Source organism: Phallusia mammillata, chromosome 5 (genome assembly GCF_965637545.1).
Source record: "Phallusia mammillata chromosome 5, kaPhaMamm4.hap1.1, whole genome shotgun sequence".
In the NCBI taxonomy this organism is placed as follows: domain Eukaryota; kingdom Metazoa; phylum Chordata; class Ascidiacea; order Phlebobranchia; family Ascidiidae; genus Phallusia; species Phallusia mammillata.
The window spans coordinates 21,441,814-21,467,118 of NC_137256.1; the positions used below are offsets into that span (position 1 = coordinate 21,441,814).

At 37.1% G+C, this 25,305-nt stretch overlaps 2 protein-coding genes and 1 long non-coding RNA gene across 4 annotated transcripts; all 3 read right to left on the bottom strand.

The window, feature by feature from the left end:
• Positions 1-493: 493 nt before the first annotated feature.
• Positions 494-13,853, bottom strand: LOC145228567 (ATP-dependent DNA helicase Q1-like). Of its 2 annotated transcripts, XM_080093654.1 has the most exons (15): positions 13,542-13,853; positions 12,924-13,118; positions 11,751-11,930; positions 10,883-10,989; positions 9,929-10,036; positions 9,349-9,439; positions 8,651-8,730; positions 7,641-7,809; positions 6,565-6,713; positions 6,019-6,120; positions 5,229-5,383; positions 5,033-5,124; positions 3,717-3,915; positions 1,941-2,130; positions 494-1,862 (listed from the first exon to the last, which is right to left on the bottom strand). In XM_080093654.1, exons 1-14 carry the CDS (start codon positions 13,783-13,785, stop codon positions 1,950-1,952), a joined length of 2,052 nt encoding a protein of 683 aa, XP_079949780.1. In that variant the 5' UTR covers positions 13,786-13,853; the 3' UTR covers positions 494-1,862; positions 1,941-1,949. The 2 variants fall into 2 exon arrangements, with proteins under 2 accessions (XP_079949780.1, XP_079949779.1); XM_080093653.1 differs by having other exon boundaries at positions 494-2,130.
• Positions 13,854-13,922: 69 nt separating this feature from the next.
• Positions 13,923-20,728, bottom strand: LOC145228568 (formylglycine-generating enzyme-like). The gene is made up of 7 exons (XM_080093655.1): positions 20,587-20,728; positions 19,247-19,562; positions 18,333-18,581; positions 17,320-17,487; positions 16,647-16,830; positions 15,894-15,953; positions 13,923-15,156 (listed from the first exon to the last, which is right to left on the bottom strand). Exons 1-7 carry the CDS (start codon positions 20,669-20,671, stop codon positions 15,013-15,015), a joined length of 1,206 nt encoding a protein of 401 aa, XP_079949781.1. The 5' UTR covers positions 20,672-20,728; the 3' UTR covers positions 13,923-15,012.
• A 1,383-nt stretch (positions 20,729-22,111) lies between these two features.
• On the bottom strand, positions 22,112-23,036 carry LOC145227883 (uncharacterized). The gene is made up of 2 exons (XR_013859996.1): positions 22,920-23,036; positions 22,112-22,225 (listed from the first exon to the last, which is right to left on the bottom strand). It is a non-coding gene; the product is annotated as an uncharacterized LOC145227883 (long non-coding RNA).
• Positions 23,037-25,305: the final 2,269 nt, after the last annotated feature.

Consider the following 25,305-nt stretch of genomic DNA (forward strand, 5'->3'; position numbering starts at 1 on the left):
ATTTTCGTAAAAAGTTCAGATAAAAGTAACTATATATTTCGTCTTTATAATATTGTCACTTCTTAGCTAAAAGAAGAAGAATTGCTTTTTCTACGACCCACTTGTAAGTGCGAAGAATATTGCTATGTTTCAAAATATATTTTTGTCATTTTGATAATACACTTCAAATTTTTATGTGAGCATACTGATTTTGTAATCTGCATACGATGACATAAAGTGGATCCAGTACCAGTAACTTACCTTTTTCAAAGCAATAGGTTAGCTTAAAGGTTTGCCATAGGTTAAAAAAATTACGAGGAAAGTTAACCTCCAAACATGGGCACCGACAGAAAATTTTGCAATAGGGGTCAAATTTTGACAAACGTACATATGAAAGTTTTACAATATTAAGTAATTTGTGCATATAGTGCAACTGCCCCCTCTTGCCGTGCCGGCGCCCATGCCTCCAGAAACGATTTGGCGTTTCTCGCATAAAACGATTTGACCACCCAAATTTTTGGAACAGAAAAGTGTATTGCGTAAAACACAAAATGAAGAAATAGTAGTTGATCGGCAAGGAAAAAATAAACACTGCATTAAAAAGTGGAATTATCAAAACTGAAAAGGTTGCTAATAGGCTACACCATTTACAGAAAAGAAAACGTTGTCAGTGTAGCACTGAATAGAAACAAAATAACAAACTTCTGCCCAGCGCAAAAGAATACAACTAGTTTGTTCTTTGCGCAATAAAACGAGGTTCAAAACCAAGGCCTTGCTTCCTTGCCCAGCACATGATGTGTTTTGAAAAACAAGTTTAGCCAACTGTATACAATGCATTGAAATACTTTACAGGACAAAAGTTCCTTATTTGAAAAACAATGTTGTAAACAGTCGAATTAACAAACATCTCCTCAGGGCAGTAAATCGTCACGTGAAATATACGATGCGATTGGCAGTTTTTGTTTCATGCTAAACTTGAGTAGTATAAATGAACGGAGGTCACGAAAGCTTACTTAGTATCGACGCAAAATGCATATGGTGTTATGTGTCATGGCAGTTGTAGACTTGTAGTAGATCAGGGGTGAACAACTTTTGTTACTGTAAGGCCAATTATAAATGTCAAAATTGGATCGAGGGCCGCACATGTTCATCACACAAAGCGATTTTGCTTTGTTTCTTACCAAATATGCTTAACTACAAGTATAATTCGTATTTTATTCTAGCCACATTTTGCCAGATCGCAGAAAACTAGCATCAGGCGCATTAATCAGCTCAAAAATATGTAATAATTGGACTCGTTTGCCAGTACTTTTGAAATCCAAGCGTCTCTGTGGGCCGCACAAGCTTTAATGAAGGGCCGCATGCGGCTCGCGGGCCGCAGGTTGCCCACCCCTGTAGTAGATGGTTTGGTGTAAACGAAATACAACAAGACTATACAAACCGGTAGGCAGTTTTTGTTGCATGGTAACATAGGGCAGTGAAAAAAATAACTATAGAAACGAACGCTCTCCAAATAATACAGCTGAGTGTGTATGGTGTTATGTGTCATGGCAAAAAAGAAAAACTTGCAGCGTTTGAAAAAAATTTCACACAACACGAAAAACGGCTTTATATCCAAATTAGACGAATGGAAAAACAAAAATTTAAGTTTCACTCCTTATGTTAGTACATAATTTTTCGAGATAGCACCGTTCTCGAAAATTTACAAGTCAAAGGCACTGATACTAAGGAACACTTTTCAGAAACGTACCATATTAAGATTGTACTATTTTCACAGAATACTGCATCAGTAAAAAGCGCCATTTCAGAATACAAAAGAAATTCCACGAATTTCTAGTTTCACGGCCCCATGAGTGTCAGCAAACCCAAAATTGTAATCACTGCTGCAAATAAAGAAAAGCGATTTTTTTAGTCTTATTAGGCAACCAACTATATTTTGGTGCTACTCTCCCATACAATACCGTAGTTTTTTAAGTTGATGTTTTAACAATTGGGGTTAGTTTGTTACAAAATCGTTTTTTGTAAATTGTTTCTCTCGATCGTTTGGCAACGTAAAAATCCATTTGCACTTTTCCAGCTTTGAGGTCATGCGATTTTGGTCCTGGCACCAGATACAACACCTTGTCGTAGGAAGTAAAACAATACAGTTTGCTGCAAAACAAAAACATATAACAAGGACCAGCCCTTACGAGACCATACAGACCAACACACTGATATATAAATCACAGTACGCTAAACCTATTAATGATATTAAAGGCCGGCCTTGCGATTCGCTTGGGTAGGCGTTCGGGATGTGCCAAAATAGCAAGTGTTCTGTTTGGTCAAGCACCGGGCATCTCACGTTCATGCTCGGTGCTCGGCCGAGTACCCTCGGTGCATTATGACGTCACAAAAATCCCCCTTTTACGTTCTAGCTCTACAAGGTCTCTTACGTCACCAGCGGTGTATTATAAGCTGTACATGGCCATGAAGTACACGTTTTTCCACCATCTAAAACATTTTAAAAATCATTCATTTTTTTCACAGATACCCTTTCGAACACTTTTTCGAAGTTACGTATGTTAGCAGGGCATGAATATGCACATTTAATGCTCGGGTCAGTTTGTGCAACTGCTCGGCCGAGCACCGAGCAATGCTCGGTACCGAGTACTCGGGTTTTGGCTCGACTTGGCCCATCCCTTCTAGGCGTACCACCTCTGTAGCCAGTTAGTACAGCACCAGCCCCGGAAAAGCTCCGGTCGTGGGTTCGAATCCCACCGCAAGCTAGATTTGCCCAGGTTATGGTTAGGAAATCACAGGAACGCGTTGAATATAACTTATCTCATGATATTCCATCTGCTGGTGCCTCTATACTCATCTTTAACTTAAATTGAAAGAGTAGAGAGTTTAAATTGAAAGATTAAACTCTGCACGATTGGGCGATAAGTTTTAACTCCTTATAACGTAATCATATATTTATATCAGTCAACTAGTGGTCTTTGATGACTTCTAGGAAGGTCCACAGGACGTTAATTATATTAGGTGATAAACTGGAAATGGTTGCATATAATAATTAATCGAATATTTAGTACGAAAGTTTTTGGCCATTTATTATTAACTGTCCGTTTTAACCCTTACTTAAAAACGGACTGGTCCACGATATTTATTTAATTAACCGGGTGGTCCATGGCCGGAAACGAGTTGAGAAACCTCTGATTTATATTGTTGCCTATACTTCGACTCAAAAGGCTACTGGGCCTGTAGCATCTTTTCAGCCCCACAAAATCCATTTAGGCTAATTTGTAAGCTGGCAAAAAGTTTTATCCAATTCACGGCCGCTTATACAAGCATTTTATGTACATCTTCACGACGGCTTAATTTTGTCCTCATGGTCGTAAGCGGCCCTGCCATACATCCACATACATTTGGAAATGGTGTCTAACACAATAAACTGAAAACAGAGTTATAAGTCGGGCCGGGTTCAGGCTTAGGTTTCTTAAAAAACGGGCTTGATTCGGGCCTGACTTTACACTCTGTGTCAGTGTTTTTTTCTTGTTTAAGGCCTTTTGTCTATTGTGTTGGTTGTCATGGTCTTTCCTAGGGCTTTAATGTCTTGGCCTGTCAATCAAACATTCGGGCTTAATCGGGTTTCTTAAAAACGTTTCGGGTTCGGGCCGGGTTTGCGGCGTGTACTTTCGGGTCCGGGCCGGGTTCATGCTCCAATTTCAGACCCGTTTACAACCCTGACTCAAACATACCTGAGATATTGTTTCTGGAGCATGTAAAGAACAATTGATTGCAGTTCTTCCTTCGTATATCGCTTCAATTCAGGGTTTTCTGTGCCACCTTGTCTGGCTTTTATTATCAGCTGTCTCCCCGTAAGATCATTACCTCGGGAAGCTTTAACAATGGCAAGAAGGGCGCGGCAAGCTTCTGTGATGTCATGTGAAATTTTTGCTGAAAAGATTAACGAGAGGTGGATTTATTAAACAGATGTCCTGATGTGTTCATAGGTTCAGTAAGATGTATTTGTTTCCGAGAGTGCGATTAATTGTTCTCTCTGCATGTTGAGGCTAGTCGTGTAGTCAAAACGAGTTTATTATTCCTATAATAAAAACATAGCGACACAACAAAACTATAACAAACTAGTGATGGGACGATACCAGGTTTTGAAGCGAGTACCGACACCGTGTACCAGTACCACGTGTATACACCTTCGATACCGAGTACTTAAGTATAGTGTTGTAGTTAGTTGTATATCACTAGCTAAATTATCTGCCATTGTCGGGGTACATGTTTATACACAAACATGTAGAAGCATGTAGAAAAAATGATCTTCACACGATAGCGAAAAAACATATGTAACCTGGCAGAACTTTTTCCCGATTTTGTGCTGTCCGAAGCAAATATTGGCAAAAAATTGCCCGTATTCTTATAGTGCAGGGGTGGGAAAACCTGCGGCCTAAAGGCCACATGCAGCCTTTTAGGGCACGACGTGCGGCCTTCGACGCAAAAAAAAACATTTTAGGATCTTGATATTGCACGCTGCACCCGTCAAAGAAAAATAAACGAAAATGTATTTTTTTGTGGATTTTGTCTTATCTCCCATTACTATTTGATAAGTTGGTGTTTACTTTCAGTGGGACTACCAAGAGCACTGTCCTAGGCCTGGGAATAGTCTATGCGGCCTACACGAGTGTCGATAAAACGTTGAGTGGACTTTATGAACAAAAAGGTTCCCCACCCCTGTTATAGTGTAAACCGGCCTTCGGTATTGAATGTTGGTATCAAAAACAGAGGTCAGACATTTCGATACCGAGTACGAGTATCGATACCACTGAAATCGTTCGATACCATCGATACCGAGTACGGAGCACCGGGTACTCGTCCCATCGCTATAACAAACAATAAGCCGAAAAATAGCTATGCAACTTTAGAACGTTAGGAAGAGCATAAAAAGTGAATATGATTTTTTGTAGTAAACTTTGACAGCACCCCGAAAAAGCTCATGTTAGTTCAAAGGGTATTAGGTTAGATTTTACTTGAAAAATTTAAACATTGGTCAAAAACCTACCTCGAAGTCCTGAACATACGTCGCACATCCCTGTGCATTTGCAAGTGTCGCTTTCGTCGCCGAAATGTCGGCCGATAAATCGGTGGCGGCAACTGTAAAATTTGCGACATTTATTGCCACTATATATTTGTACCCTTATTGAAAGACCAGTGGAGGGAATAAACACAATATACAAGCAAAACACAACATATCTTACGCGTTTGACGATTGACAATACTCCAACATTTTCTCAAGGTTTTCAGGGCCGAATGTTTGGGTGAAAACCATTGAACTGAGGCGGAAAACATCACTGTATCCGAAATAAAGTAGACAAAGAGCTGGATGACCGTCACGACCGGCTCGACCCGATTCCTGGCAATAACAGAACATTAGAAGTTCTAGAATAGAGAATCTTAACCATTTTCCTTGAAACCTAACCAGTTCTTATAGCCACTTTTAGTGTTTTCCAATTTTCAATGGTTGCACCTCGACCAAAATGAATGGTAAATCTGGTTAGGAACCACTGTTCTAGAACAGTCTAGTATAATTTTTAAATTAAAATGTCCAAATTCCAGACATAACACAAAAACAAATGGCAAATATGGTTATAGATACCTTTGTTCTAGAAGTGTCTAGAATAGTTTTCAAATTGAGATAACCAAATTTCATAAATAACGCACAAACAAGTGCCCAAACTGGTTGAAAACCTCTGTTCTAGAACAGTCTAGAATATTTTGTAAATAGAGATGCCCAAAGTTCAGAAGTATCCAAATACGAGTGCCAAACTTAGCAAGAAACCTCTGTATTAGAACAGTCTAAAATAATTTTTAAATTTATGTACCCAAATTTCAAAAATACCAGTCAGCCTGGTGTTTTCTTTAATATTATGGCGTAATTTACACCGAGTTGTACAATTTTAAACTACAGGTTTCTAAGCTCGATAATGATTATTGATGCCGCAGTGTTAGTTGCATAAGCAGAAAAAAATCAATGTGGAAAAAACGTACCTGGAAGTAACATTCGATGCTTTTGCTCATTGAATGGTGAATCACAAATCGTACGTCCGGTTTATCGATGCCCATACCAAAAGCTACGGTTGAGCATAGAATCTGAAACAGTAAAAAGCAATCATCTGATTTGAAATATGCCGTGGGGCTGATTCATCTGAATTTGAAACATGGGTGCCAATCCAAATCGTAAACATACGTGCATGAGTATACAAAAGATAGTTTATGAGATAGGCTTGACATCAGACTATATTTATATATGCATGAAGTACACAATATACGATATTAGGCAGCAACCTAAACTACAGCAGCACAATTGCTTGAACAGTCTGGTTTTGTAAAAAAACTAAGGCATTAATTTTCTCTGCTTTTTACAGTTTTTTAATGTTTTCTTTTGTCCATTAATCTTGAAAATGCAGTATTTTCCCATCTATACAACGACCAAGAATTACGGATCTATTTTCTTACACTGCTGTGCTGGTCAGAACATTTTAAGCCTTGTAGTATAGTTTTTGCAAAATGTTGGTGTTTACCGCAAATAGTTACCTTAATTTCATTGTTGATCCACTTTTGGTGGGTTTCGGTCTTTTCCTCTGACGTCAGGCCAGCGTGGTAAACCGCTGCGCTTAATCCGTGGCTTTGCAGGCCTTTGCAGACGTCGGTGCAGTTGCGGCGAGAGAGACAGTACACAAGCCCTACAATCGAGGATTAATAGTAAATAGAAAATTAGACACCTTTACTACTGAAAACTTATGCACCACGATACATTGTTACGTCACAATAAACATTCTATTGCATTAAAATGCTAAATAGTGGCAACTCTACAAATGCATTTTAAGTGTATTAAATCAGTGCTCTTCAACCTTTTTTGGTTTGGTGAACCCCTAAAGTTGTTGTGACGAACTCATGCACCCTGTTTACTTCAAGAATACTGAGGTAAAAAGCGTTGTGAAAAATCATTATGTATATTATCATGTCAACTAACTCCAAGCATATGTTTCGCGAATTTTCTATGAAGCATCGTCGAAAAAGCCAACACTCGATATCCTAACATAACCCGAATGTAACACAGACACTATCAAACTTGACACGGGGATCGGGGATAAAACAGTGAAAAAGTTACCTTGGTTACACATCAGTTGAAACCTATATCTTTTTTCTAATATCCTGAAAGTCAAATATATATTAATGGTTCATTAAAAGTTTGTGATGCACCCTTGTATACCTTCTCGTACTGGTGTACCCCATGCATATTCTGGTGCACCGTGCACACCGGTTGAAGAGCACTGTATTAAACGACTACTTAAAAATAGTTTAGTGCATCTGCATCTTATTTGAAGTTATAGAGTTAGAAACAGGTCCAGAGATACTTAAAGAAAGTGCTGGTATTAACAGCGCATGTTATTGCAATGTTTAAGAACAGAAATATCCTTCATACGAAAATGATATTTTTTCAAACTTACGAAAAGGCTGACGGTTAGGGCTATTTGGGTTGGGGATAAGGGCAATAACAATATAATTCTGTCTCAGATACACTTTATAGGCGTTTAATAGCTCATGAGGTACCATGCAGTATCATGCGGTACCGTGTGGTGCTTAGTACCATTACAACATAAACCAACCTGATTCGCCATTAAAGCTCAGCTTCACGGTGTCAGAAATATCCTTGACAACTTTCTGATGTGTGTCAGGCTTCGCACGAACTTCGTAGAACAAATTGGATCGGAACAGTGGAGCTCGCAGGACGACCGCATCCGAGATGTTTAAAATGTTTTTCGTGTCCTCAGTAACCTGCAAGAAAATAAACGACATAAAAAAACGCAAAGAACAATGAGAACCGAGGATTAAACGCAATGTTGAACACAGGACTGCTTATGACCTTACAAAGTAACAACATCACTAAAACATTAAACTGATGTGCGAAATACGGTTGCTAAAGTAACCCAAAGGTATTTTTTTACGATCACATTGGTAAAAGGCTAACTGAGAGAAAAAAGAATCCTATTGCTTCCATAAAAATTAGGAACAAACCTACAATAACTGTCCAAAAGCAAATAGCCAACAATCTGACAGCAAGGCCAGTGGGAATTGGACTTAAAAGAACAGCGGTTCCCAAACTGGGGTCCGCGGTCCTTTAGGGGTCCGTGAGGCAACTTTGGGGGACCGCGAAGCGGGTAAAGTAATTCTATAATCTTATTTAGCGTTAGTTTGTGCCACTGAATAAGATTAAATCAAAGTAGAATTGAGAATCGACTGTCTCCATTGCTAAACAACAGCCTTTATTGAATGACAACTATCAAAAATGCAATTGTTCGCGCACAATCGTAATGTTTTTTGTCTTGTCTGTAATGTCACATGCTGTCTTTAGAGTTTAGGTCATTATTATGCGCAATTTTGCAAAACTAGCGAAAGTCCTGCAATCAACTTTCGTTTTTCTAAGATACACATTCCAGCTTAAGGACCGCGAGCCCTTTGAAATAATGGCAAAGGGACCGTTTTGACAAAATAATGAAAAAGTTTGGGAACCACTGTAATAGAATGATAGAGTTGAAAACACTTACAGTACATTAACTAAAACGTTCAACTTGGGCCAAGCCTTAAAATTTGTGGAGGCTCTCCTGTAAAGTTTTACCTTGTTAGTGGCTGTTGCCGTTAAGCCGATGATAGGAACATCCCGGAATTGTCTCTTTAGAATCCCAAGGTACTTGTAGTCTGCAAAAAGTTTAACAATCAAAACCAGTTTAAGAACAATTGACTCTTAAAAAAATTAGAGCGATTTCATCTTACACAATTAAACATTTCAATTGAATATGCATCGGACTTGACTTTAAATTCATTTAGGTTTGATATGTGCAGCGGTTAGCTTATTTATTTAGAGCAGGGCTGGGCAACCTTTTTTACTGTGGGGTCAATTACAATTGTCAAAATTTGATCATGGGCCACACCCGTGTATAGCACAAAGTGATTTTGCTTTGTTTCTTACCAAATATGCTTAAATACAAGCAAAATTTGCATTTGATTCTAGCCACATATTGCCAAGTGGCAGAAAATAGCACCGGGTGCATTAATCTGCTCAAAAATATATAATAGTTGAACTCGTTTGCTAGTACTATTGAAATCCAAGCATCTCTGCGGGCCGCACAGCCTTTAAAGAAGGGCCACATTTGGCCCGCGGGCCGCAGGTTGCCTACCCCTGATTTAGAGAGTCAGATATACGAAGTGTTAGGAATTGTCTACCCTTCGGGTCAGTACAAATTCAAATCATAAAGTTTACAAATGGTGTCAATAAATCAAACGTATGTTAACGCTGTGTAGAAGTAGAGTTCATACCTGGTCTAAAGTCATTTCCCCACTGACTGACACAGTGAACTTCATCTATCGCAAATCTCGATAGATTATGGGCCTTGTAACATTTGTCCAACTAAAAAAACAATTCCCATAAACACAAAATATAGTTTAACAGTCTTAAACTTATTCTGAACTGCAACATATATACAGGTCACCTTTCTCAGGCTTTGCATAAAACATATCCCTCAAGGCCTAACACAATGCCATCCAAAACTATGGTCTGCTAAGTGCTTTTACAGAACTAGCAAGAGCTTAACAGCTATATATTTACAATCTTATTAAGAGTTCGACAGTGCTAGTGTTTTCTTGTAAAATTAGACGGAATTTTAATAAGTCTGACAACACTCATTTATTCCATCCCAATTAACATAAAAAAGATTGTAGGTATTTGAAAACATTCCATTAGATTGAAGACATTTTGAGCAGTAAATGACAAAATATAAATATACTTTCTCTATTCTGTTTTAAAACACAGTGTTAAATTGCAAATACATATTGAGTTTAGCATTGTGCAGGGCTGTAACAGAAGAACTAATCAATTAACTCAATTCACACTTTTTACCTGGGACATTAGCTTTTTGCTTTTCGATATTTTTTCTGGTGTTAGGTAAAGAAGCTTTATTTCAGGATGGTTGCTTTGTAGGTCATCATATATGCACAAAGCTTCATCCTATGCACAAGGGTAAAAGCTTGTGAGGGTAATTACCAGTAAAAATGCCACTAAACCAGTGGTTCTTAACCTTTTTGTAGTCACGGACCCCTTTTATGAATTTTGTAAGTCTGCGGACCCCCAACGCAATTTACCATAAGTCTTTTTATGTTTCATGTTTCTTGCATTATACCCTGTCATGCTTTTGAAGCATTTAAATCCGCCTTGATAGTCCTTCAAAATCAATACGTTTCTGTATTGTAGTGGCCAACGCATCAAATTGATAATATTTCTGGTATATATAACCTCACAAATCACTTGTCCTATAAAGTCTATTGTCCAGGTGTGTTATGTAGTCACAATAGGGAAGACAAGCACAAAAAGTAATTGTTCTTGGCATAATTAAGGTGTAATAAACAGCGTGCACTCGTATGCAGGATTGTAAAAACGGTTGAGAAACTTAAAAATATTCTTCTGTTGGTTAATGATACTTAACATATTTCCCTCTGTGGACCCCCTGAAGCCATCTCGCGGACCCCCAAGGGCCCCAGGTTAAGAACCACTGCACTAAACAGTTATTTCAAACAAGAAATGCTAATAAACTTTTCATATTGTGTTCATTATCAGTTTAAAAAAACATTTACCAATGAAACATAATTGTAAAAGCATAAAGCCAATCAATGTTAAGCTACAGACAGTGCACACTGTGTGTCCTATAACATCTAATAGGCCATATTGGCTGGTGTAGCCATCCAATGGCACTCCAGTTTGTTAAAAGTGGCATGCTGAAGAGGCATGTCTCACCTATTCTGTTTGATACCACAATTGGGCATAAACCACAGATATAAGTAAAAAAAAATTTAGTACCGGACTTGTACGAGATGTGAGCATCCGAGCAGCGATTCCACGCTTCCGAAGAGACAACACCTGATCCTCAATCAGTGATACAAGTGGAGAGATTACTACAGTAACACCTGGCAAAAAATTTAGGATTTAGTCGATGCAGTATATTAAGCCGACATTTGCTAGATAAATATGTGACTACTTGTTGGTGACAGTTATGGGATTCCCTGGAATTGTATGCTGTTGACCAAACCTGTTTATAAATATACAGGAATAATTTTGCAACAGCTGCTTTTATCTGAGCAAAACTATTCGTTAAAACCTTGCATTGACTGCTTGGTTGGCATTGCCACATAAACAATGTGTTCCATTTTTTGTACCACCAAGTTTGTCCTACCTGCTGACATATTACTGTTTATTAGATTGTAAGCTGCAGCTTATAAAGTTTTTTGCACTAAAGTTGTGCGGCTTATAATTAAGGGGAGCTTACATTTTATGTCATGCTAAAATTAATTCTACCATCTTGATTTTGATTGATTTAGTGTTCAAAATTCTTTGCATGTTGGCTTACATGTCAACATACACTCTGTTGGGTACAATTGTTTGGGTGACTAGCAACTGTTGACAAATAGCTGTACTATGCAGCAACAGGCGCCTTACAATTGAAGTTACTTAATTTTTTTGACACCTTAATGTGTGGCTAGCTATATTTTTGGTACCTCGACCTGGTGACCTGATGATGACAATAGCACTTGTCCAAACGCAGACATGTTTTACACAAATATACTGGCTCTGGTTTTTTTGCTTAGTTTTGGTACCTTTATATGTGGGATACATTCGAGGGTGGCATGCAATCGAGTAAATATGGTATATACAATCTGAAAAAAATTACCTGTAGAAAGAAGAGCAGGCAATTGATAGCAGAGACTTTTCCCACCACCAGTTGATGTGATAAGAAGAACATCTTGATTGCTCATTGTCGCATTGATTGCCTCCAACTGCTTTGGCCAAAAATTCTTCAAATGAAACAATTCTTCGAGTTTTGATCTGACCTGTGGACTCCAGTTAAAATCTGAAACAACAAATAAGGATGCAACATGAATAGCTGCTGAATAGAGACATCAAATTGGTTGAACAATATGTTTGTAGTCTTCTGGTCCTAAGAAAGCTAATTGCAGTAACAAAGAGGCATTGGAAGCTAAGCATCTTACTTTAAAAGCCATTGTAGAAATTCATGAATTCAAAAGTATTACAAAAAAGAGTTTCTAAAGATTTTTAAACTATGGCAATGCAAACACATTGTTCCACAACTACGAACACATTTCTTTCATATATTTTATCCTTGTAATATGTTATACAATGCTTATTTTTCATTACTATTTTATTCCTTTTGGATAACAAGATTTGATTGTGTTGACTAGTACAAAATCGTTACATATAAAACAAAAGTTGTCCAACCGATTGTTACTCAATAGAGTCTCATGGACACCATTTTGTGTGCAATAAAATACAGCGGGTATAGGGACAAAAAGCTTAAATTACAATCTGGAATGCTTAAATGCAAATTTGATTAGCCAAATAGAATGAAACTTTTGGATTCTAACAACTTGGTCAATCAAATTCACATTAAAGCTCTCTAGTTTGTAAAAGTCAGACAATTTATGTGGTTTTATGTTTATGAGACCAATAGATGTTCTTGACAACTTGGGTTTTATGTAGGCTTTGGGCTAGTGTTTTTTATGGCACTTCAGTTTGCTGGGAGTAACAGACTGAAAAGTCAGGATTCACCAAATTTGTTTGATCCTATGGGTAAACTTAGTTTTATTTTTAAAGAAGCTAAAACTATAAAAAAGTTTGGAAGCAATTATACCTTAATAACAAAAAGAAACACATTTTAAATATAACTGCAAACATTTTAGTATTTACATTTTTTGAACACAACCCAGCGACAAACATACTAAAGATGACCAATGTGGATTTCTTAGGGCCGATACAGATTACAAACTTGCCGTTTATCAGCCGTCTAATGACAAAAGGGCCAATACCGATAATCTCTGAAACCTACTTTCAACTTTCCATTGGTCGACACACATTTGTGACTGAGGTATCATCCAAGGAGTCATGTTTTGTAGTGTCGGGTTTCTGCCATTGGATTCACTAATCTGGAGTTGCACCAGCTTCTGGGCATATTTCAGTTGTTCCAACTCTCGTTCTTTTTCACTTATTCGATTAGAAATATCTTGTTGTTTTACATGTAAACCTAAAACAGCATTTATAGACAAGTAAAGAACTATTTATCTGGTAGTTTCATTTTATAGTCAAAAATTTATGCAAGACAATGTAAAAAAGACTGCTTGAAGAACTTATAAAGCATTATGGAAATTTCTTAGTATATTCTTGCGTTGATAATGACAACTACCATTGTTAAAGCATTTGCAAAATAATAAATCTGTTTAATGGCATGTCCAATCGAGCAAACATTTTTCATGCAATTAACTGGATGATGCGATTTACTTATTGGACAATTTTCTTCACAAATTGCTACAGTTGAGATTTATAACCCTTATGCAATTAAATGGTTTGTACCATTGGTCAGCATGCAAATAAGTGGGTAAGTCTGTACAACCTTATAAGTAATGAATTTTAGCAAAACAATTAAGGAAAAAGATGCAACAATACATACCATGTACTCGAGAAATAGGTTTTGTCTTTTTCCAGTTCCTCTTGTGTTCTACCTCCAATAGACTTTGCCGCCTACTATTTTCAGCGCGGGAAGCTGTCGGATTATCGAGGGACGACCGAACATCATCCCACAATTGTGGCATATTCCCCACTGCTTGGTAAAGTCCTTTGTGATTTTGTGCTTGAAGCATTTTTGCAGGGACCCTGAACCTCCTTTGCGGTAGTTTAAGAGCTCTGTGCCACATTTTCGGCAAAATATTCGGATCACAGGTAACGTTGACACCATCAGGGTTGATTCTGTATTCGTAGTTTAAGCAGCATTTTCATTTTGTTACAGTTAAATTTACTCAGTTTTAACCCATTTTGCTATAGTTTTAAACACCTAAAATTCCAATTAATAGGTCATAATATAAACGACGAATCTCTTGACAAGCAAAGAAATGAGAATATATGCATGTAACAATACACATGAAAGGCCATGGCAATATTTTGTAGTGACCAAATAGATTGGAATGTAACAAACGCAATCATTGCACAATAGAACTAAAAGTAGAAGCAAGCAAGCCAGTACCCAAATACTGTTTTTCAAGCATCAAATCGACATATATCAACCAATCAATTTACTAACCAACAATTTTATTGTTGTATTAAAAAAGCTACGCATAAACAAATATTAACTGCAAAACAATATATTTTTTGTTTTTAAAGGAAATAACATACTTGTATACAGGGCTACAAAGTTTGCTTCAGTTTTTAGGCATTGGTAAAGTCACACTTTTTAAGACAGTTTCAAAGTCTTTTTTAGTAAAAATTGTTAAAGCGCAACAACAAGGTTTTGTTTTTCAGTCAGTCTTACATTAACTGAAGTGAGACTAAAAAATGTTTTAAATAGACGATCCAAAATTGTGTACCTCGCCTAAAAAAGCATAACATTTAACTGACTTCACAAATCTGCTATATATGCAGGTATAAAATGTTTAGACATGTGGCAAAAGAGTAGTTTAAAGTTTTTGTGCTTGTTATTAAGACTTGTAAATTGCATAGTGCACAAAAAAACTTTAAAACTGTCTCATAAACAGTTTTCAAAGAAACGTACAGTGTTATAAAACTTTTTAGCACCTGTGAAAGATTTCAACCAAACACTGTCAATGTTTTTGTTACGTCACCAAATATTGCAAATTAACATTTGATAAAAAAAAACCAGCCATGTAGTGATGTGATGCAATCGATCTGATTTAATGTACACAAATTTTTAAGTCAGTGGTCTTCAACCTGTGGGCCTTGACTCTTGATCCCCTGGGGTAATTTGCCATTAAACTGGGATTTGCAAAGACTTTTGATAAACAAAAAGTAAATTATATCTATCAGCAAAATCACTTTTTAGTACAGCTCAAATAAAATATATGTGTGGTGACAAAATCATCTGCGAAACATTTTTTGCAAAAAAAGCTCGGGTGTTTTTAATTGTTACATCACAATTCGCTATGTTCCTGTGTGGTAGCTTTTTTTAGATATTCAGGCAATTTGTTGGCTGCACAACGGAAACCAAGATTAGACGAAGAACTGTCAGCAGAGTTTTCGCTTCTGGCAGCACTTCGATAACGATAACAGAAATCCTAAAAAACACAATAACTTTTTTTATTACCTCATCGTAATTATGCTTCACTAAAGTAGTGGAGTAAAACTTTTCTGTTACAAAAATATATTGTCGCCAAGATGGCCGAGTGGTTAGCTCAGTGGTTCCCAAACTATGCGCCGCGGCACACTGGTGTGCCGCCAGATGTCATTAGGTGTGCCGCAAAAAATATTGGAATTAAAATCAATCAAGTAGATTAGTAGTACCAGGTGCTTAGACCACTAGGCCAACATGCTCCACGTCTCTGAGATGTTCAACTAGGCTATTTAACTATGAAAGTGATGACCTCATAGTTAGTGCCTTTGTCAGCTAAAAAAATTATTCAAATGTTCGAGGTGCGCCAAATAATTTTGTTTTTTTCTAAAATGCGCCTTAAAAGAAAAAAGTTTGGGAACCACTGGGTTAGCTCAACCAACAAAACGCGTTCCTAAAGTCGTGGACGTTCTAATCTTGTTTCTGTCCCTTGTGTTTCCCAGAGCAAGAAACTTGAGCAGCATTGCTTTAATCCAGTGGAACTAGATGGGTTAAACTAAATTGAGGCACCAACTGCTAAAGTCAAAAAAATCAAATAAAAATTAATTCATTGGACTTGCGAGAGCAGCTGACGGCGGGCGCCGGGCGGACTCGTAGTGAGCATAAAAATATGAACATAGATATCATAAATCATTTTGAATAAAAAACAAGCTGGCATGTTTCAGGAAAATTGATGTTTTTTACCTTATGGCACATATAGGAACCACCTTTCTTTACTTTTACTTGACCAGTGGGTGGGCCTTTCTGGAAACAACAAAAACAAATAGGATATTAAAACAAAATGATGTGAAATTTTTTAGTTGCTATATAATGCACAAAAACATGTCATGGAAAAAGCATCCATGATCAGTCCAATATCCATATGCAACTGATACCTTTATCTTTAATGCTATCTTATGTGACAATTTTCAATGCATATTTCTGTGCACTAGCACCCTACACTTTATAATACAGAAAAGCTCAGTTAAACCAAATTTGGTTAATCCGGATCTTTACCCAATTTGAACAACCTCTAGGTCAGTGGTTCCCAACCTTTTTGTAGTCACGGACACCTTTTTATAAATTTTACATGCCAGCGGACCCCCAACGTAATTTTCCGTAAGTCTCTATATGTTTTTCGTTTCTTGCATTATACGCATTTTAATCAACCTTCACAGTCCTTAAATCTCAATGATGCTCTGTACTATAGCAACAAAGAGATAAATTCCATTGTTCATGTGTGTTGTGATGTCACAATAGAGATAACAATCACAAAAAAGTAATTTTTCCTGACCCGAAGGTTTGATAAACAGTCTGCATGTGATGGTAAAATGGTTCGAAAACTCATGCATATTTTACTGTTGCTTAATGGTACTAAAAATGTATGCCTCCACGGACCCCCTGAAACCATCTCACGGACCCCCCTATGTACTCCAACAATGCAATATTACTACTTACAGGATTTTTAGCAGGGTTTGGATCATGTTGGACAGTGTACCAGTCAGAAACCCACTCCCACACATTGCCCACTGTGTTATACAAGCCATATTTGTTTGGTGGAAAAGCATCCACTGGACAGGTGGCAGCAAAACCGTCTTCGGCAGTGTTTGTTTCAGGAAACTTACCTTGCCATATGTTCACCCTAAAAAGCAAAGTATTGTAAACTAAAAGATTGCAAATAGGGCACCGCACATCTCAATGCTGGGATGCCCAAACTTTTTTTACGTGTCCCTCTCAAGACAACCACTCTCTTATTGGTACATTAAAGAAAAACATTTCAGTCACTTGGCCTTTGAAAATTAACAATGCATTTCTGTATGGTATGTTGCTCAAGGCAAGGTTAAGTATCCTGTTCATAAAAACTATTAATGATAATTTTGCAGTGCATTTTGTGATTCTATGTATACATTTTGTGTGTAATGGTCATCATTTTAAAAACTTTAAGTAAATTTGGAGTTTAAGCACTGATCAGCTAAAACAATTTGAATGCAATGCGAGAAAATTTGATACTACACATCAACAATGCACAAAAAGCTTTGGGAAACCACAAAAAGAACAATAAACAATGCATTGTTTCTAAATAATAAGTTTGCTGATAGGAAGTAGTCAAAACATAACGAAGTTTACATACATGTGTTGTCCTTTTGGGTATTCTTTGTTACCCCATGGAAACAATCTGTTTTGTAAGCCACCACGAGCAGCTTTTTCCCACTCAGCCTCAGTGGGCAATCTTTTTCCAGCCCATTCACAAAACTTTACAGCATCATTCCACGAAGCATGCAAAACTGGATGATTCAATCTATGAAATAAAAGCTTGACGTTTAGCAAGTGATGCATTATTTGTTATGTATGAGTGACCACGTTTGTTTAATTGTTTTCCAATTTTGACAACAGTCAAGGGTTTTGTATTAGGTAGCAATAACAGGCTTTTCAAAGTTTTTGAGTGCCTCTAAATATACAAACAGAGAAATGCATTTAAAAACATGTTTTATACTGTTTTAAACTGGTTTGTTGTCCAGATTAAATACTGCAATCAAAATAATATATATAAGAATAATATAAGACTTGGAATCGACATTCTGGGTTCGAAATAACTATTCTAGAATACCCGGTTATTCTAGTTAGAACATTCCTACCCAGCATGTAAGCATTTAAGGCCATAAGGGGTCTAGACAGATTTTCTATATAACATTTATTTACAAAATCCTCACGCCAACACAAATAGCCCTAAGCGTCAACAACTTTATAGCTTGCAAAATAGCAAAAGTCACAAGTCTATTTCTGTTCATTAAACCTGGGTTAACATATATACAACATCATTTAAAATGCCGTACCATGTGGTGTTTAGTATCCCTAGACTTTAAATTAAATTCATATGGAGCTCAGTATTTTAACAAAGCTGTGTCAGGCTTTGACAGCCCATATTGTCTGGCAGGAAGTTTGTACTACAGAATTTACAAGCTATGTTTCCCAAACTTTGTACAAGCATGAATTTAAGCTCCCCAATTACACTAGGACATTTGTTAGCAGCGTGCAAACATGCAGATAGGAAAGAACATAAAAAAGCAATATTAACAGCGTAATTTGCCCCTAAACATGAAAAAATGCAATCTTTACACAAAAACATAGACTAACTTAACTTACAGTCCCTTTATTGTAGTGTCTGGACCAGCAGGATGCAGCCAGTCTGCTCCAACCACTGGTAACCACCAAGGTGAAGATGCAACGGCTTGTGTTATTTTAGCTAACTCCTCTTTGCTGATCAAGTTTTCCAGGACAAATGAGGTAGTGAATTTTTCTGCTTCAGTTACGTAGCCTGTTTCTTTCACGAAATGTGCAAATTCGAGGTTGCTCACTTCATACGTATCCATGTAAAACTCATCGAGAGTTACTCTAAAAAGAAAAAAAGTGGCATTATTGTAATCAACTTGCATCCTCAGGCTAAACACAGCCTTTTATCAAAAGTTTTCTAAAACAGACGTCGCCAGTCAAGGCTCCTACAAGACTTCACTCAGGACAATCAAAATTTGTTACTCCAAGTATAACACAGATTATTATTCAGGGATTTGCCATGCTACTGCTACAGTACTGCATTTCTATGATTCTTCTACTATTTCTTCTCGAATCAAAAGTTGGTTGGTGGCCTTTAGTTTACACATAAGACATTATGTTAAAGAAGTGCAAACAAAAAAAATTCTCCAAACCAGTGCAAGCCAATGACTTCCATACTTTTGTTTCTAAACTTATGAATTTTATGCTACATGACGAAATGGCATGAAGACAAAAAGGAACGACACTTTTACAGACAATTTTTACTGCTTGGTCAGGATATCCTGTAGTTTTTTTATGTGCAGCACAACAAAGTCAACCTATGGCATACAAAGCTTAGGCCTGAGGAACAATCCAGTTACCTTTGTTAGTTACATTCTGCCTTTTAGTAATAAAGCTACAACCTTGATAAAAAAGTCATAAAGTATACATTTAACGCTTGTTAAGTCTAAGATAAAATGAATATAAGTCTAATTTAGACAAAATTACCAGCCTGCAATTTGACTTACTGCCTAGCAGGCCCTTCTCCATCTCTAGTTATCATCTCATCCGTTCCCATTGTAAATGTTCCTTGTGGTATCAGTTGCATACTGTTGAACCGTTTACCATCTGGGTCATTTAGCTCCTTAAAAGTGGATATAATTTTGCGATTTTCTCTCTGCTTTTTCTCAACCGTATCTTCCTCTGATGCTTTGTAAGGAGTCCTTGGAGGAGCTACAGGAACATCTGGTTCCTCTTCAACCACTACATCATCATCTTCTTCTTCCTGAGTTTGGATATTCTCCTTTCTGTCCGCTCCTCCACAGCAACTTTCGCCAGAATCCTCTTTAAAATGAATACACAAAAAGGTTTAATAAGCGTTTGTGTCACATTAAATGCACCTTCGCTTTTCACTTTAATGCTCTGCTCATTGTGTTGGTTGGTTAAATGTTAGCAAAAACACAATTTGCACTAAAAATAGGTATATATATATTTTGTAAACCTTTGCACCACTTGAAACACTTTAGTAAAAACCATATATTTTGGGAAAAATTGTTGCTGAGAACACTATAGTTTGTGCATGTAACAAAAAAAAATTCCGATTGTACTTTTTTTCGCTTCTAGTAGCGATCGCAAGTAGTGATTCGCTAGCAAACCAGCAAAAAACGAAGCGACTGTAAAAGATCTTAAGCAACACGGCGTGACTACTGCCTGGGAAAGGTGAAAAGTTTAGCGGCAACGCACGTTAAAAATTGCTGTTTCGGAAGCAAAATAAGAAAGTTATGTGCCTAGTCCGCTCTAGAGGTGAGTTGAAACGAAAAATACACGTAATAATAGGTGTCGCATTTACTTTTTGTTTAAGATACATGACGTAATTTTTCTCGAGAAATTTTTATTTATTTCTCGAGAATCGAGACTCGATTTTTTCGAGATTTCTCGAGAAGGAACTTTAATGCAAACTTTCCGAGCAAAATCCCAAATTGCACATCACAAATTTAGGAGTTAAGAGAAAAAAGTCTTTTGAATGACTATGAAACCACATTGGATTTTATGGCACATTTCGCCGAGATCTCGGGTGTGCACGAAGAAATTTTAAGGTGTGCACGAACCAGTAATGTGTGCACCTCATCAAGAAAAAGTTAACCGATTTACAAATATTTAACAAAAATCTTAAAATAACCGTCAAATGCAATTGCGCCACTGGTTAACTAATGTAAAACGAAAATTTCGAAGGCGAAATTTATTTTTGAAAGAACAAACACACCAGGTGTCGCAAACCTACAAAATGTCTCAAGTGTGCAATCAAACTTGAAAAAAATAGTCTCGGGTGTGCAGCTGCCATACTATCCATACTGGCTATGAAACATACCTGTTTTAGGTGATTCTTCTGCTGAAATGACGAAAGAAAGAAGGAACAAAATTAATACAACACTTGCCTTTTTAAATACTTTCATTTTGACAAATGAAAATCCAAAACACACTTTAATTTTAACGAATGAAACTGTAACCAGTGATCTAAAAGTTAATAAAAATATCATTAATTTTCACTTTAAGGAGTTTGGGTGGCACATATTAAATTCGCATATACATTATACACTATACCGACTTCTAAAAAACGACGAACAAAAATAGAATTTGGAGTTTTTTTTGCAACCTATATTTCAATGAATCTGACTGAGTTATCGTTGTCGACGGTCCTTCTTAATATCAGTTTACAAATGTTCTTCTGGCTGACAATGTGAACAAATTCACAAAGTTAAGTAGTTGATAATAAATTAGCATTGTTCCAGGCTCAACAGCAGCAACAACACGTTGTCAAAGTTTGTAAACAAGAAATCAATCAACCATGACAAAAAATATTTCCCGCCGGCGACAAGCATAGAAACATACTTTCCTCGATTTCCAATTTAGAAACGCGAATTAGCAAAATCATTATTGCTGGGTAGCCGTCGGTCACCTTTTTCTGGTGGAGTTTTACTTTTGGCTCAGTAATATCTTGAAACAACCAAGCATTAGCGAAGGCAGCAAAATTTTGCGTCGAATGTTCTCAAGTATTTTGATCGCTAGGCTAAGCTACCTTATACAAAGTGATACACTGAACGCGAAATAAGGTCGAATCTTAAATCCCCTTTCTGATTGATGTTTTCAACTGAACCTTGCGTGGTTGATGCAAGTGAACTGGTTTATGACCCTTCAAAGTGACTTTCACAATGCGTAAGATTTACATAACTTCTAATATTTTGCAGACAACGTGAGTACGTGACTGGAAAAATTAGACAAATGAACTAGTATGTGACCAAGAAGTGGTCCACTGCTTCATTTTCAAGTAACGAACAGGGGCGATTGTACGCACAATAAATTTATGTTGTTTTAGACTTGTTTGTGACGTAATAGACTGCCTTGAAACATTCCCACGCTAAATAGTCTTACGCAACTAAAATACATTTATTCTGCATGTTGTTGTGGAAAACTTTCGTAACGAAATATTTTAGTTTGTTAACTAGACAGTTTTATTTTGCTAAGATATGTTCAGTTTTATAAATATATTTAGCTTGGACCGCGGGTGATCGAAAATTTTCGAAGGTACCGTTATGACAAAAAACAATAAAAGTTTGAGAACCGCTGCTTTAAAGTGTTACATGAAAATCATAAGTTTATGACAACTTGTCGTCCCAACGCAGTTTTGTTTATGACATCACAGCACGTTGTCTGGCTGACACAGCAGGGCTCTCCCTCGAAAGTTAGGCTAAAGCGGGATGTTAAATCCGAATAACCCATTAATTTTCATAAAAACTAAACAGATTTTTACAGTTAATTCACTGCTAAATTTTAGAAATAGCCTATTTGGGTAGCGCTAAAAAAGTTTGAAAATCACTGTTTTTAAGGGACACATATTAAACGTTCATGTTTCATTTTATTTCAAGCAAATTCGAAAAAATCTGGGTTCTCTTCTCTCATGCGTTCAATCCACTCGTCGAACATTCGTCTTTGTGTTTCCTCATCTTTTTCTGTAAGAAAACAAAAATTTGTTGCAGATAATAAAATGGAAAGCAAATAAACGACAGTAAATTATATTTTTAACGTGACTGGCAGACAGGGAAAGGTATCGTATAAAGGCGTTTTACTTTCGCAGTACTCTAATACGAGTTTGTGGAACAACAACCATAGAACTCAACAATTCAGCGATTGTTTCTTAATGTAAAAATCAAAGATAATGGCATTTCTATATGTAAGCATTGGTGCCAGACATAATATCAAGTTTATAGAGCTCTTCTGGCATGCATTTTTATTCCGACGTTTCGACGTCCCATGCATTCAGTGTTATTTACCCTGATGAATGCGACCATAGGACGTCGAAACGTCGGAATAAAAACACCATTACCAGAAGAGCTTTATAAACTCGATAATGGAGTCTTCATGCAGATAACAGTGCCATTTCACTCACTTAGTTCTTGCCATATTTACATGAGAACTGCAACCGTTTTCTATGCACCGAGCATTCGGTAATTCGTATACTAATACCAATCCGTAAGATAACTTAAGACTTTTGACTTGTTCATAGCACGAAAATATTCATTAAACCAAGTTTTGAACGCAAAAAATGTGCCATGATAAATTTCCAGCAATATTATTTGCACGCTTTTTGTCATGTAGCGCCGGTATTGGCAAAACTTCGGTGGAATAAGTTCAGTGTATACTTACTTTCCTCACCGCCACGCCTGCGCCCTTCAGCCACTTGTGTGCTTGTTATGCACAGAACGCACAAAACCAAAACCATGAGAGTACACTTGTTCATTTTCGTTATCTCTTTTGTTATTAACGATATCTGCACAAAATTGAATTAGGCTAAATTTTAGGCGACCCGCAGTAAGATATCAACACATAAACTCAATATATTTTTAATAAATAAGATGCAATATAACACACAAGGCAAAAATTGCAGACTATTTCATTACACAGACAATATGACAACAATCTAAATATGAACAACACATCATGGATTATACAAATACGGGGCTTCAACGTAAGGCTGAACACTGGGTTTCAGTCTCAATGCAACCAATCCCTACCCCGCACATAAAACATCTGCCCCGACGCAGCTACGGCGAGGCGTTAATATATGCCTTTTCCCAGCTTGCGTCGTAGGTTTCTTTTTTACACTCCAAAAAGAAAATACATGCGGATAAAAGTTACGAGAGTTACTGGAAAAAATACACCAATCATCCATTTTTAAAATGCATGGTTCTAGTTTGTTTAACAACGGCCAGCCTAAACGTTTTTGTCACAATCCGAGAAAATCGAGCCGTGTGCAAACGAGCAGAACATCCCGCCTTCTGTTGGCAAAACATGCTGCACAAAGGAAACGGGAATTAATCTTAGTCTTTATTGGCATCACCCCATGTTGGATTTCTCAACATCACACCATGTTGGCTTATGCCAGTGGTTCCCAACCTATGGGTCGCGACCCAAAGTTGGGTCGCCTGAACATTCTGTTGGGTCGCTTGTTTTAGGGACAATTACAGCATCTACTTTTTGACGCCTCGTAGCGTAACCTTTATATAACCCAGGGCTTTAAATTGTTACCCAATAACAACTTGTCGTGATAATGGTTAAAACTGTTTGTGACGTCATAAAGTGATGTGTTAGATCACAGTAGAGCGTTGTCTGGCTAATGATGCTTCTTTAGCTCCAAGTTCGGAATAAATGGAAATGTTTGGTCGTAAAAAAACAGCGTTTATTCGTTATAAGGTTACTGGCGTAATAATTTTCAAAAAGCTTTCCCAACTTACAAGCAAAAATACAACTAAAATAGCATGTCCATGGGGCGCGAGAAACCACAAAACTAAATTTTGGTAAGTATTTGGGTCGCGTTAAAAAAAGGTTGGGAACCACTGGCTTATGCGACAGGGGCGTCTTATCAGGGTAATGTCAGTTACCCAACACAATAAGTTGAAAACGATATAAACTTGATTTACGATTACATTCGCGATTTATTTCTCAAGTTGGAGACTGGTTTGAACTGCAATATGTGCATTTAGTCCATACGCCATGTCTCTATAGTTTCAATCGAACGGGAAACGGCGTCAAAAGGAAATTGGGCAATGTTGGGTTGTGACTTTGACCAAAACGTAACGGCAAACATTTTCTGAATGGAAACACAGCGGATGCGCTTTTTCAATGATGTGTTTTTGTCGCTTTTGCTGTGCATGAGCATTCCATACTGTAGTAGGTACCAGATTTCAGGAACAATCTGTTGCAACTCATTGTTCATAAGTGATACTCGGATCTGCCGTAAAACGAACATATTACCGACAGTACGCAAGACCTAGACTCAATCAAACCCGTTTAAACTCGAAAATCAAACCCGTTTAAAAGCGTCTTTCAAGAGGGGGCGTGTTATCAAAAACAGCCAATCGGAATTCGCGCTCAAAACACGCGGTTTATTGTAACGAACATTGATTAGTGGGGGGACACCTTATTTCCACGGGGCTCGAATCCAGGATACTCCCGGGCAGGTTTTTTTTAAGGTTTGGTTTGGGTGACCGCTAAGTAGTTTTAAGAGACCGCAAGTGTTTCATTTAAATACCAAAAACTGTAGTTGTAGTTGCAAGTCCAAATTTTGGGAAACCGCTGGAGAAATTTGGTGGACCGTTTCGGTCCAACTAACTTTTATAAACTAAATTTTAGTCGACAGTTTTATTTTGCCAAGATACTTTTAATTTTAGAAATATATTTAGCTTGGATCGCGGGTGCTCGAAAAAATTGCGAAGGTATCGTTATGACAAACAATTAAAAAAGTTTGAGAACGGTTGCTTTAAAGTGTTGCAAAAAATCGTAATTTTCTTTAAAAAAAAACTTCCTCGAAAAGTTAGACCATTTTGAGATGTTAAGTCCGAATAACATAACAATTTTCATGAAAACTAAAAAGAATATCTCTTTATTCACTGCTAATTTTTTTAGAAATAGCCTATTTGGGTAGCGCTAAAAAAGTTTGATAACCACTGCTTAGTGGAACACATATTGAACATTCATGTTTCATTTTATTTCAAGCAAACTCGAAAAAATCAGGGTTCTCTTCTCTCATTCG

Excerpts from the sequence above, each read along its gene's own strand:
- LOC145228567 (XM_080093654.1), bottom strand. The coding sequence starts at position 13,785 with ATGTGGCACAGAGCTCTTAAACTACCGCAAAGGAGGTTCAGGGTCCCT. Across the intron at positions 13,119-13,541 it reads ACCTATTTCTCGAGTACATG|GTTTACATGTAAAACAACAA; the intron begins GTATGTATTGTT and ends ATGCTGTTTTAG. Across the intron at positions 3,916-5,032 it reads CGTATGTTCAGGACTTCGAG|CAAAAATTTCACATGACATC; the intron begins GTAGGTTTTTGA and ends TAATCTTTTCAG.
- LOC145228568 (XM_080093655.1), bottom strand. The coding sequence starts at position 20,671 with ATGAAAGTATTTAAAAAGGCAAGTGTTGTATTAATTTTGTTCCTTCTT. Across the intron at positions 18,582-19,246 it reads GGAGAAGGGCCTGCTAGGCA|AGTAACTCTCGATGAGTTTT; the intron begins GTAAGTCAAATT and ends TTTTCTTTTTAG. Across the intron at positions 16,831-17,319 it reads TACCCAAAAGGACAACACAT|GGTGAACATATGGCAAGGTA; the intron begins GTATGTAAACTT and ends TTTGCTTTTTAG.